General features: G+C 40.7%; 1 protein-coding gene across 2 annotated transcripts in view; it reads left to right on the top strand.

Annotated features, from left to right (window-relative positions):
• Positions 1–13,600, top strand: part of PDE10A (phosphodiesterase 10A) — a 171,919-nt gene that overhangs the window by 70,969 nt on the left and 87,350 nt on the right. For both annotated transcript variants that reach the window (XM_084827987.1, XM_084827986.1), the window contains exon 3: positions 10,585–10,613. In XM_084827987.1, the coding sequence (XP_084684113.1) occupies positions 10,585–10,613 (29 nt within the window). The remainder of the gene's footprint in view (positions 1–10,584; positions 10,614–13,600) is intronic.

Here is a 13,600-nt window from a genome sequence, read left to right as displayed (position 1 = left end):
TACCTTCCACTTGGAGGCCTGATTGGTGCAGACATTGGTCTCATTTTGGTGCCAAGTAAAAACATGGCTTTTTACCAAAGCCTTTGAGGGCTAAATGCATTCCCTAAAGTAGCACACTGTTTTAACTGTCTTATTGTTTTAGATTTTAATTGGTATTAGCTTGTCCATGGATTAATACGTTTTTAGCTGTTTAAATTATTTATTGTTTTATACTGTTTAAATTGATTTTATCTGTACACTGCCCTGAGATCTTAATGATACAAATTAAGGGATACAAATTTTATAAATAGATAGAGAGATAGATAGATAGATAGATAGATGAGAAATGTTGGATTCATGATATAATCAATTTATTGATAACTATATCCAATAATAGGATACTGACCATGATTTTTCATGTCAGGTCAGCCACTAGGCATCATGATCTGCCACTAAGTGTAATTGGGTCTGAGCTCCACATGGGTGTTTTCAGAGCTATTTTCAGCCTTATGGCTTGAGACTGCAAAGTGAATATGCCTCCAGAGTTTGGTTACAGATGTTGTTTGAGTATCACTACAGTGTGTGCATGGATCTTCCAGGATAACATCAGGGGACTAACTGGTTTCCATCCATTTTGGCAGCTTGGCTGCAAGGTCTATATTTTGTACCACAAAGGTATGACATCTTCCATTCTCCAACAAAAGGGATCAAGGTCATTATCAAGGTGGTAGTACATTTTGCCACCTTTTCAAGCAATCTTTGTATTAGGAATGAGGTTACGTCAGCAGACTGGTTTATCATATAGACTAGGCATGTGGAACTGGTGGCCCTCCAGATGTTGTTGGACTAAAGTTCCAGATCCCTGGCCATTGGCCATGCTGGCTGGGACTGTTGGGAGGTGGAGTCAGATAACATCTGGGGGGCCACATGTTCCCCACTCTGATAAAGATCTTCAATGATTCAGAATAGATTCTCTATTTCCATGTATTGAAACAGGTAGCATTATGCTTCAGTTGTATACACACACGCACATACTCATATATACAGACATACATGCATAGACGTGTGCATAAGGTCTCAGCACAAATACCTCATAACTCACAGTTCTAAATGTCAGCCTTAACTGCCATCCTGGTATCTAACAGAGGGAGAGCTTTTTTCAGACATCCCTTACAGATGCTAGACATAGACATAGGAAGCTGAGTCAGACCATTGGTCCATGTAGCACAGTATTGTCAACACTGACTAGCAGAGACTCTCCAGGATTTCAGGCAGGAATTTTTCCTGGTCTACCTGGAAATGCCAGAGATTGAACCTGGGACCTTCTGCATGCAAAGCATGTGCTCTGTCACTGGGCTATGGCCCCTCCCTACCATGCTGCATTCATATACTACTTTGGGCTGTGGCCCTGCTTATTGCTGGCATGGGGCCCCCAGCATGGTTGCCTGAAGACAATTCAGCTAGGCCAGCAAAGGTTTCCCATCCTTGCTCTGTAGGTATGAGGAGATAGTCTTGCCTTCCTTTTGGCTCAATTCCTCTCATCCAAAGGAGAAAGAATGGCACTATGTGGGTGTTAGGAGAACCCCCAGTTTTTATTTTTCCGGGACCCATTGTTCTAGAAAGTCTGAATCTTGTTCATACCTGTTGGACAAGCTTGTTTGGCTTCCATGTTTCCTACTTCCACAGTGGATAAGAGATTGTGTTGGTCTGGTTTGCCATTCCTAGCATCATCCCCGCTGAAGGCCATTGCAGTTCATAGCTAGAGAAGTTTGCCACTTCCACAGCTTATAGGACTTGCCTTTCAGTTTAATTAGTATGTATGGCAGCAATCTGAAGATCTGTCCATTGATTCACTAGGCACTATTGCATTGATACATTTGCTTCCTCTGATGCAGCCTTTGCCATCATGTCATCCAAAAGGTTGTGTCTAGTACATGAAAAAATATAATCCCACCCTGGGGTTGAATGACTTTTCTACATCCGAAAAGTAAAGATTGCTCAACTCAGAACCACTGGAGAAAGGAAAAATTGCACTTAACATACATTTTTGTTCTTAGGGATTCCAGAGTGTGGCAGTCTTCCCACCCATATTTTGTTTTAAAAAGTGAGTGAACAAAGAGAGCATCTTGCAGTCAGCAGCAGAAACATGAGCCAGTGGCCTCTAGGTTGTTCTTTTTGGATGTCTGCATTTATCAGCAACCAAGTCCAGTGGGATCTCCTAATGTTTCCTTTTCTTTGATGTGCACTTAATGTGCTTATAATTCTGAATGTTTTTCTCATGTTTTTTATATATAGTTTCATTCATTAAGTGCAAGGGACTTTCTTCTAAGCTCTGGGCTTGGCCTGGGAACTGTGGGGAAGCCCACCCCCTGATGTCATTATTTCTGGAAACCCTTTTTGTGAACCAAGAGGAGATACTTCCCACAAGTAAAGACTGCCCCACTCAGGAGCCCCTGAGAAGTGAAATTTACAGCAAGTTAAAATTTTCCTTTATATTCACATTGTTTGTAGATATAATGGGAATCGTTATTTTTTTTTACCTGTCCATTAAAAATACTGGGCTGATGGAGGAATCCCACAGGGCTTAATGGAGCCCTGTTTATCCCCTCCCCCACCCCCATGTTCAGGGAGCACAAGAGTGCATTGGAAGGAATAGGACAGCCATACACACCTTCCATATCCAGCCTCCTCCCTCTGTGCACATGCAAATTACTCATGCCCTAATGAGCCTTGTGGGAAGTCACCATGCATTGGAACTGCACACAGATATGTTGGGTCCACTGCATATGGACTGATTTTGCAGTGTTAGAAGCTACAGGTCACTGTAGCTGTACCCATGGAAGTGAAATTAGAATTTGGCTCAGTATCTGTGTATATTCATTTTCAACTTTAGATACCTAACCAGAATTCTGAACTGAATAGTTACATATCTGGATTTTAAATAGCTAAGTGCTAGAAACATACTCCCCTGCTGTTGGGAAGAAAGTGATATGCTAGGCTATTAATAATAATAACAACAATCAGAAGTCATTCTGTAGCTTTCCCATCATTCCTTACTTAACAGGTTTTCTGCTCTAAGAAAAAAGATGGAAGATGCAGTGGGGAAAAACATGGGAGGGCTATGAGTGGAAGACAATGGCATCTGGACTCCTCCCCCCAAATAAAATTCTGTGAAGAAGGCAGGGCTGTGGCCTGATATAAGCCTCATCTGAAAGCATCTTTATAATTCTTTGATGATAAAGAATCCATTTCTGGGCCCGATTCAAAGTGCAGATATTACCATTCAAAGCCCTTAACAGCTTGGGGCCAGCTTATCTGAAGGATCACCTCCTCCCATACGTGCCTGCCCAGACCTTAAGATCATCCTCAGCAGCCCTCCTCCGTGAGCCCCTCCCAAAGGAAGTGAGGCAGGTGGCTACTAGGAAGAGGGCTTTCTCTGCTGTGGCACCCCGGCTATGGAATGAGCTCCCTAGTGAGGTTCGCCTGGCACCTACATTGTATTCTTTCCGGCGCCAGGTTTTTTTATTTTCCTAGGCATTTTAGAATTTTAGCTCTTTAGACTTTTAGCTTTGCTGTTTTAAATCTGTATTTTAAATCCCTGCACTGCTGCTAGGTTTTATTCTGGTTGTATTGTTTCCTGTGGTTTTAATGTTTTATATATTTTGTACTGTTTTATTGTGTGCTCTTTGGTTTTAATTTTTGTGAACCGCCCAGAGAGCTTTGGCTATTGGGCCAAAAATGAAATGAAATGCATGAACGAACAAACAAACAAACAAATAAATAAATTGATGTTGCATGTAGGCCAGGGCTAAAGTAACTGTGGTCCTCCAGACTGGACTCCCAACTCCCATCAGCCCCAGCCAGCATGGCCAGTGGTCACGGATGATGGGAGTTCTTATTCAACATCTGGAGGGCCACAGGTTCCCCACTGCTGATGTAGGCTATTAGGGTAAGAAGCTGCTTTTCTGTGCTTACATTCGTCTTATCTTGGAAAAATTAGTTCTAAAAAACTAACAGTGAATATGTGAATAATTAGTATGCCTGGAATAGCAATTGTTAGTAGTTATCGTTTAAGTCTGTTGCGAAATAAATAATAGGAAAGGGTGGTACCTTACAAGCCATAATTTTGAGGCCCAGGTTACCTCAAGGAAAATCTCGCCTATACCAGTTTTCTAGGCTACTACCATCTTCAGGGGAGGCCCTGTTGTCCGTGTTGCAGCCTATGGATTTCTGTTTGGCAGCAATATCGAGACAGGCCTTCTCTGAAGTGGCACCCTCCCTGTGGAGTGATCTCAGTTCTGAGGTACATCAGGCCTTGATGCTGGTGTGTTTTAGGCATTTATGAGCTATCTGTACCAGCCTCATGGTAGTATTTTGTGTGCATGTATGTGCGCACATAGTTTTTGTTTGTCTGTTTTGTTCATGTTTGGGATTTGTTTCAAATAAGAAGTATTATATAAATATTGCAATACATACATACATACATACATACAATGTACATTGCAGGAAAATATGGGTACTTCCAGGTGAGGTTTTTATTTTGCAGTTGCCTTGCCTCATTCACAAAATTTTACAGGTGATCCAGTTGATGTTTTCTTCCATTTGTAACCCTCTCATGTTTTCCCACTGCTTCTTCCATCTTCTTTCTTTCCACAGAAAATCCATTAAGGAGGAAAAGATGGAATAGCTGCACAATGTCTTTTGATTAGTAGTGCTAGGAGCTGACTGTATGGAAGCACCCTTTGGAAAGAAAATAATACCAGGATGCCATAAAACGTTCTGTACCTTAGTGTTTTATTCATTACAGTCAAGTGTGAGCTCTGTACTTGTAAGTTGCGTGACAAGACTCTTGATGTCAGTATTCATGTTATTGACGTATTTGCTCTTAAAGGTTTTGCAAGAGCTTTCATACAAGCAGTTAAAAAAAACAAGCAAAACCCTCTCTTAGACCTTTAAAGGGGATTCATCTGCCTGCATGAAAATACTCTTTTCTTCCATGATGATTTCTCTAGGTGGAGCTGTGCATGCTTCCATTGTCATTAAACAAACTCCTGTAATGAAGCAGCCTCAGAAGATCCCTTGAGGGGATTCATAATTGAGAATGCAGAGCTAGCCACACTGATAATGTAAAGAGTGAGCTGTGCAGGACAGCATGCAAAAGCAAAGCCGGCACAGCACAAAAAAGTAGGATGCGGTTGTACTTCCCCACAGAAAATCTTGGTGGTCCATATGTAGCCCCTAGTTCCCAAATATTTTAAATACAGTTGCCCCTTTCTTAGATAAAAACTCTTGTTTGTAGTTGGAGAAGTGGGTGCTATATAACATTACACATCAAGGGGTTGTGTCAAAACTACTTCATCAGTGGCTGGAAGTATCACACTCATTTGGGAGAAGAGATGGGGGAGCCTACTGGGACATGGGCGAACGGAAAAGCATTTTAGGGTTGCATACTTTTCCCTTACATACATTGCTTCTGTTCTCACTCTTGTTTAGGGGTGTGCAAGCTTCGGATTCGGATTTCTGAAGCATGGTAGCCATTTTGTGACAACTGCCATCTTGTGCAAAGGGCCTCCTCCACCACTTATCTCCCCCTTGCCCCCTCTTGAGGAGGGGGGAAAGGGAAAGGGAGGGGAAGGAATTGTCAAAAGACCGCAAGGACTAAGCCAGTGAAAAGGGGTGGGGACAAGGGGACAGAACCAAGGTTAACCACAAAAAAGGAAAGTTGCCTGGGGGTCATTTACATAAAGTGGGATGTGTTTGGGGCAGTGGGATTCAAAGTGATGATTGTGGGGAGTCAAAAACAATAACTCTGACCAGTAGAGGGTGCTGTGGTGTTAGGGGTTGCACAAGATGGCGGATGTCACAAAATGGCTGCCATTCTTCGGAAATCTGAATCCGAAGCTTGTACCCCCTACTCTTGTTTACATAGATAAAATGAAGCTGTCGCAAGAATTAATATATTTTTTGCTTTTTATTTTTGTGATTAGTTATTTAGGTACCGTGTCCAGTTGATACTTTGCTTTTTTGATGCTCGTCATAGTCTACCATGGCACTTTATTATGCAATACCAGATTCCTGGTGTTTAACAAGTAAATGCCACACTACTCAGATCTACTGTGGGCAAATGTTACTTTCCATGGTAGCCTAATTAGTCATTTCCCCAAAGCTTTAAAAAAATTGCATTGTTTGCACACCATGTTCCATGTTTGTTGCAAGCTTAGTGCAAAAGGGGTGTGTGGATGAGTGGAGCTGAATTCTTCCTGCACCTGCCACTTACCTCCCCATAGTCTCTTCCCTCAAGCACTTTTTTCCTAGCTGGGCTGGTATCTGAGCTTGACTGAGGAAAAAAAGGCCTGTGTTGACACATTTCAGGGTGCTAAACCAAGGGCAGAGAGAGGACTTGGCATTCTCTGCAGAGGTTGAGAACTGCATCCATCTGCTCCTTTTGCTCTACAAATCAGATTCCCCACCCTCTGCTTTATGCATGATCGGGGCAGATCCCAGGTTTAAATAAACTGTCTGTCACTATCACTGAACCTTATTAGTAGGTAGAATATGACTCCAGACAGATTGGTTCAAGTATCCTGAAATAAGAAAGAAATGCATGTTGTTGTCATTTTTCCAGTGCTCATGTTTGTTCAGAGGACACTCAAACATTTTCTCAGTGTAATATTTTCTATCCCTGTAGAGTAATAAATAACATACGTCTCTAGTACAAATGTACGTATGTTGTAGTTACAGTAGGGTTCCATTGGAGAAAATGAAATAGTTCCCTTGACGTAAATCAGATCACTGCTCTCTCCCATGTGGTAACCTATCATTTCTACTGCTAATGATCCCCTTACCCGTATTGACGTTAGCAGATGATTCCCAAGGGGTATTTTCTTTTGTTTCCCTTGTCAGCTGGTCTGAAAAGAGAGAACTGTTCAGTCTTGACTTCTCTGCAGATGTTAAGGATTGCACTACAGAGTTCAGTGAAAGTCTGTTTATTTTCAATGTACTTAGGAACATAGAAACAAAGAAAGTGAGCCAGTAAGAAAATATATTTTATATTCTATGGGAGATTAACACTAGAAGCAGATAAATTCACAGGGATTTACTTTCATTGTTTTTCTTGTGTTGCAGGATTGTTTATATTTTGCTTCTGTTTGTTTATTTTTTGTATAAAACAAACCTCAACACCTTCAGGTAAAAACATCCACACAAAAGAGACACAACAGTCAGAGCAGCATATTAGCTGACAAAGGACAAAAGCAGAGGAGAAGCAACAGCTTACATTCAGTTTGAAATCTTTCCTCTTTTTTTTTTGCAGGATAGCAAAAACAAACCCAGAGGCTGTTACAATTTGTTCTTATGTTAGTGAGCTAAATCGTAGAATTCAGCTGACCTGTAAAACACCAGCTCTCAGTAATGTGAAACTCCCCTCAGTATTATCCCAGCCCATCAAGCACTACCTCATTCTAGAATTCAAAATTGTCTGTGTAGAGCTACACACACACACACACACACGCACAAACACGGTGGAGAGTTGCTAGAGGAGGTACAAGGAAGCTTCTCAACATGCCACCCAAAGTTTTGTATGTGTCTTGATTAAGGCCAAAGATAGAGAGCCACTTTATCTCCTCATATAACTAGATGTGAACTTTTCATTCTTAGTGCTGAATAATAGCCCAAGAAACCAGTGAGGCAAATTATTTTTGGCTTCTTGCTGAGGCTCCTGTGCCAACCAACCTGAAAATTATGCTAATAATTTATACTCTGCAAATTAATAGTAAGTTATGCCTTTTGTTCTGCACATTTTGATCATTTATTAGCTCTTTAAAAAGCCAATTTGAAGAAAATGTTAAAATCATATTTAATACATTTCATTTAAATTAACCTTTCATATCATACTATTCAAGGTTGCTTGTCTACCATGTCACAGCTCTTCCCTTCTTCCTTACTCTTCCTTCTCCTCTGTCTGCTGACACCTCCCCACCAATTAACTTTGTAGATTTTGTTTAAAGAACTCTGCTGAGACAAAATCTGGAAAGTGAGCCCAGTGATTTCTCTTAATGCAAATTTCAATGAGCAGTAAAATCCTAACCCATAGGTTACAGATAGATTGTATCATATTACAAACAAGGCTTTAGGACTTGTTGGAGGGGATGTGGGATCAAGAATACATTCTACGACATATGGTAGTTTTGCCTGAAGGCATCACATGTTGGGGAACAAATGTTAAGTACAATTGGTATGATTTTGGGGTCCTGGTTTCCTAAGGATAATGCATTATGTTTATTCAAAGAAGGCCATGCACAAGGATGGTTTTATATCTTAGTGGGGGCCAAGATAATAATTGGGAGGTACTAGAAAGCAGAAGCTTTCATTCTAAAGTTCAGTGAAGAGATGTTGTCTGGTACTTTTTGGAGACAGAGACAGGGTGCATTCGCAGACACGCCAGCCCATTGTGGGTGACTAGCCACGCACTGTGGGTTGTTTTGCCCAAGAGACGTTTGTGCGCCCAACAGACGATTGGATGCATCACTTGCACGCCCCTCCCTCTCGGTCCTCCAGTTGGCTCTGTCCGGCATCCCAGGGGACCTGGCGGCAGAACCCATGTTGTCTACCACCAGGCTCCCGTCCCTGCTCCGATTGCGATCTCTGAAGACGTATGGGCAGGGGTATGGGGATATACAAATGCCTCTACTTTTGAGGTGGCCCAGAATTCTTTTATGAGACCCCTTTTAGCTGTCCCCCGGGATACACCTGTGTCGTATTTAAGCGCAGAAGTGGGACTGATCTCTGTTAAAACATTTATTCATGTCGCACTTGCTTTATATTGGCTCAAGTTGGCTTATATGAGTGACTCTTGCATTCCAAAAAATGTTTTCAAGAGCAACTTCAGGCCTTACCCCAAAATTCTTGGGTAAATTTGACCAGACCTATATTGCATGCTTATGGGATTAACACTGAGTCTTTACCTTCCTTTACTTCTGATAGAATCAAGCAGATGCTTAAAGAAGAAAAATACACCACCTTTATTCCAAGTGGTTGGATCCGGTTACAGTCTCACAGATGTCTTATTCCTGTTGGTACCCATTATATAAGATGTCATTTGGCCTGGAGAGTTATTTATAACCCTTACCATGGTTACAATCATTAGTTCTTCAAGCATTACTGGAAGCAATGTGGGTGCATCCATGTCACAATAACCCCCATGTGGTGGCTGATAAAATATAAACTAGCCCCCAGAAGGTGCTGAAGGTATCTTCTGAGAGATGTGCTGGGATCCACAGCTAAGGTTCTCTTGACATGGTTTGAGATCTAGCTATTTTTTCTAGGCTTTTCCGCTTTACAGCTGAAAGACAATAACACAAGTCCCCTAATACTGAACTGCCAGTCCTTGTTTTTCTTGACCTGGATTTTAGCGAATCTAACTAACTTATTGTTGCCTAAATCCAACAGAGAGTTAGGCATGCATAAGTCAAGTCCACTGAAACCATGTCTAACTCTGCACTGGAATTAGGACATTATGTCCTTCCAAGTGGTTGGATCCGGTTACAATCTCACAGATGTCTTATTCCTGTTGGTACCCATTATATAAGATGCCATTTGGCCTGGAGAGTTATTTTATAACCCTTACCATGGCCCCCTTAAGAAAATCATTCACAGCACTACATGTATGCCTTCTGCCTTTTTGGAGGGGAGATTTGATAATACTCCAGTCCACCAAAGACTTTGTATTTGTATTTACCAAGGATGCTTCCCACTATTTACTAAGATGTTCCCTCTATCCTAGACCATCCTAGGCATACATTTCTTGCTATTACTCCCCCGTCCCTGTCAAATAGACCCCTCTTAGATCAGATATGTGTTCTTCTCTGTGGCATTGACGTTGTTTCTACTGTTCAGGTAGCAAATTTTGCCTTGGCAGCAAGGAAAATATGTGCCAAATCCCAGAAGACTTGGCGTGTGTGTGTCTGGGTTTCTTTTGGATATGTGCATATATGTATATATAATTATGTGGCTGTATTGTTTTTTCTTCTTTTTATGTACATTGTGGTGGCCTATGACTCCAAGCAATAAAGTTACTACTTCTACTCCCTTTACATTAAATCACTATCCCTTCCCACGAAAGCCAGTGTAAATATTTTTACTTGGGATCTTCCGGGCATTTCGGAAGAAGAGTGCAACCTGTAAGACAACTTTGCAATTCAGATATGCGATTAGTCTCTCTAAAGTGCTTTTAGCAGGATTGAGATGTATTGGGATGGACATTTTTCCGAAGGATCTGCATTTTTCCAAGGGACGTGTGTGCTGTGTCTTCTTTTGCTGGGACAAACTGCAAGCAAGATGCTAGTGTGAACTAGATTTGTTAATCTGTTGAATAGATTTTCATTCTTAAAACTAACAAAAACGAGTGATAATACTAATAATAAGGATGTGAAATGAAAAATACAGCTGAAGATATTATGGTGCAGTAGACATTTTTGTTAAACTGTTGATGAAAGCAGTTAAAAGGATTGTGCAATGTTTCAAACAGTTTTTAAAATAAAAACCTTGTTCTAAGTTCGTATTAGAACTTTCCAGGAGTATCTAATTGTTTTCCTCCTTTTATTGCAGATGATTCAACTCCTAAGCATGTCAGCAGGGTAAGTACTATACAGTTGTGCCTCTGTGCCCCAGAAGGTAAAGCTGTTTCAACAACTCTGTGTTCATTTGAAATGACTCTCCTGGTGTGTTACCCTTCATTCACTGAATGAGCTCCAGAAAATTTGCTGGTGAGCACACGAGTAACTTTCAGAGTAATTGAAGTAACGTTATTCAGGACATTAGAATGTAAATTGAGGACACAGTATACTTCAACCAGGGTTATGAAACCCCAACAAGGGTTATGAAACCCTGACCAGGGATGAGTGAGCTACATCCAACTGGCCCTGAAAATTAACTGAGGTTTTCGAGTGCTAGTCTGAACACTTTCAGTCTAACACAAAAAAGCACAATTTCCTCCTTCCCCAAGTCACTTTGCCTCTGCCATTCCCCTGTCCTCCACTTGGAGAAGGGAGAGTAGCTAACAGATGTAGAGGGCGGGAGTGGCCTCATGGGGATGGATCTTGCTTGACATGGGGCTAACCTATTTCAGTGGAGAGGAGTTTGCATTTCATTCCTCCTCTTTCATATACTTACCTCATCTTTACCTCTGACACCCACTTCTCCTTTGCAAAAGTTCTCTCAAGAAGAGGTTATTTGCATTGTAGAAGGGACGGGAGGTGAGGGAGTGCTTGAGAAGCAATATTTTCCCCTGAAACTTCCCCCTAGTATTCTGGACCTATGTATATCTTACAAATCCAGGGCTAGGGTAGAAGCGGTTGGCGGGAGTCCTAAGGATAAAACACCTGGTTAAGTATTTTCTTTCCTTCTGGTCTTTCATCATCAAAACGTCCCATTCCAAGAGCATTTTGCAGGTGTAGCAGGGCAGTCAGCGTTACAGGCAGCTGCAATGTAATACACAGTTCCCCTAAATATTGTACACTGCTTTTTATTAACTTTGAATAAAGTCATCGTGCTCTGGAGCCCTGCTGTGCATAAAAAAAATCCCAAGGGTACAATTTAATGGGGCAGTCTGGATCATAGCCAGGAGAATTAATAATTACAGATTTCTAATGTAATTGTATATGAAACTGCATTTGGTCTTAGTGTTTGTAAGTGATAAACTAATTTGAGTTTACAATCTTCAGACTAAAAACTGTGAACATTCAACAAAAAGCCAGTATTCTAATCAGAAATGTTGTATAGCGTCAAAGTCTATCTCAAATGTCCAAAAAGTAGTATTTCAAAAACTGAAATTTCTTCTTTGTTCAGAAATGTGGAGCGTGCTTTATCAAAATATACGTATACCAGTTGAATGGTAGCACCCATGTGTAGCATACATTCTCTTCAGGCCAGGGTATCAAATGAAAATGTAATTAGGTGCCATTGGTGACCCCCCCTTATTTTTGTGAGAAACACCGTAATGACTTGGAACGGAATCCTTTTTTCATTGGCCAAGAAAAGAAGACAACCAAATCATTTTAGGAATTGGGTTGAATCCTAACCTTTCACACTGTGGACAGAAGGAGCTTCCCATTCATGAAGAAGAGTTGTACTCATGGAAGTGGCCTCTCCGTGGATGGAACAGGTCCTTCCATAAGCATAACTGTCCTTCTATAAATGGAAGTTCACAGAACAGATGTGGTTTACCCATGGGATAAAGGGACTATAGACATTATTAGCATTCTCTTGAGACCAACACATGGAATCTCTTAACCTCATAAGAAATCAGGAACTGGTGGCTCCACCTAGTCCCATTTGATCTTCCCTAATTTGGGGTGAAGAACTGTGAGAACCATACAAATGGGATGTCCACATTATTGGACATCTGCAGTCTACCTGATGTTATGTATAAAGAGAAGTGTGAAAGAGAAGGGGAGGCATTTTACCATACGAAGGCCCTAGCTCATAGTGTATGAGCTAGGGCCTACTCTCAAATTATTTTTGGTTCTCATAATTCACAGAGAACATTTCTTTAAAATAATTCCTATGTGAACTTGGAACATTTACAAGAAGACATGGCACTTTTATGCTACTGGAAATGTTGCAAATTTCTAATCAGTTTCCCAGGTGATGTACATTATGAGCAAATTACTGAATAAAAAGTATCTTATTGTTGTGAAAATCAGCTCACAGATGGAAATACCTTAAATTATTAAAAGTTTAAAAATGGAAATGTACTTAAAATTTTCTTCTAGCTAAACTGTTTCCCCATGTACCATAAAAACCTGATTAAAACCCTGATTTTCATCAGACTCCTAGGTCTGATGAAATTAAAGTGTCCTAGAATAATTTCCGGAGTGAGTACATTTACGTAGTCATTTGTTCTATCATTATAATACCATTATCAATCTGAGTCTCATGTACAGATGTGCTAAATAATATAAAATTCAACTCAAAAATGGAAAATACTTCCATGAGGTTTTCTTGAAAACTCAGTTTTCTTATTTCCAAGAACGACATTTTTGCATTTATGAGTGATTCTGATGGGGATTGGGAATTGTGAACACTTTCCCTTTCTGCCTTGCCACACCATATCCTACCCACTTCATTTATTTCTCCACCTTACCACAAGGCTCTCTTGATTTACAGATGGAGTAAGGATACTTAATTCACTGCTAAGGATACTTTTTCTTGTTTAGGTTGTGTTTTTTTATGGTTTTACTTCTGTTTTGTGAACTGCCCAGACAGCTTTTGTGCAGTATAGAAATACAGTAAGCAAGTAAATACATAAATTTTGGCGGAGAAATGTCAACATGAGGCATTGTTTTACTGCAATTCCTGGTAATCATCTTAATAAATATGCCTCCCACATGAGGATGTGAATTTGAGATACAGCCATATGAAATTCAGCCACTGAACACTAGTATTGTGTTTCCTGTATTTCCTCCTCTATTTCACCCTGTTGAAATGTGCATGTAAATAACATGACTGTTCAAGGACTCCAGTGATTGCCACCATGTGATTGCTACAAAATATTATCATCTCCTGCAGAGGCGTTCCCATGCGGTTTTCTGCTACAGGAGTGGGGAATGTGTGGTCCTCTAGG

This window comes from Heloderma suspectum, chromosome 1 (genome assembly GCF_057233095.1).
Source record: "Heloderma suspectum isolate Gila_16-S chromosome 1, 16-S_ref, whole genome shotgun sequence".
In the NCBI taxonomy this organism is placed as follows: Eukaryota; Metazoa; Chordata; class Lepidosauria; order Squamata; family Helodermatidae; genus Heloderma; species Heloderma suspectum.
This window is presented reverse-complemented; position numbering and strand designations above follow the sequence as displayed.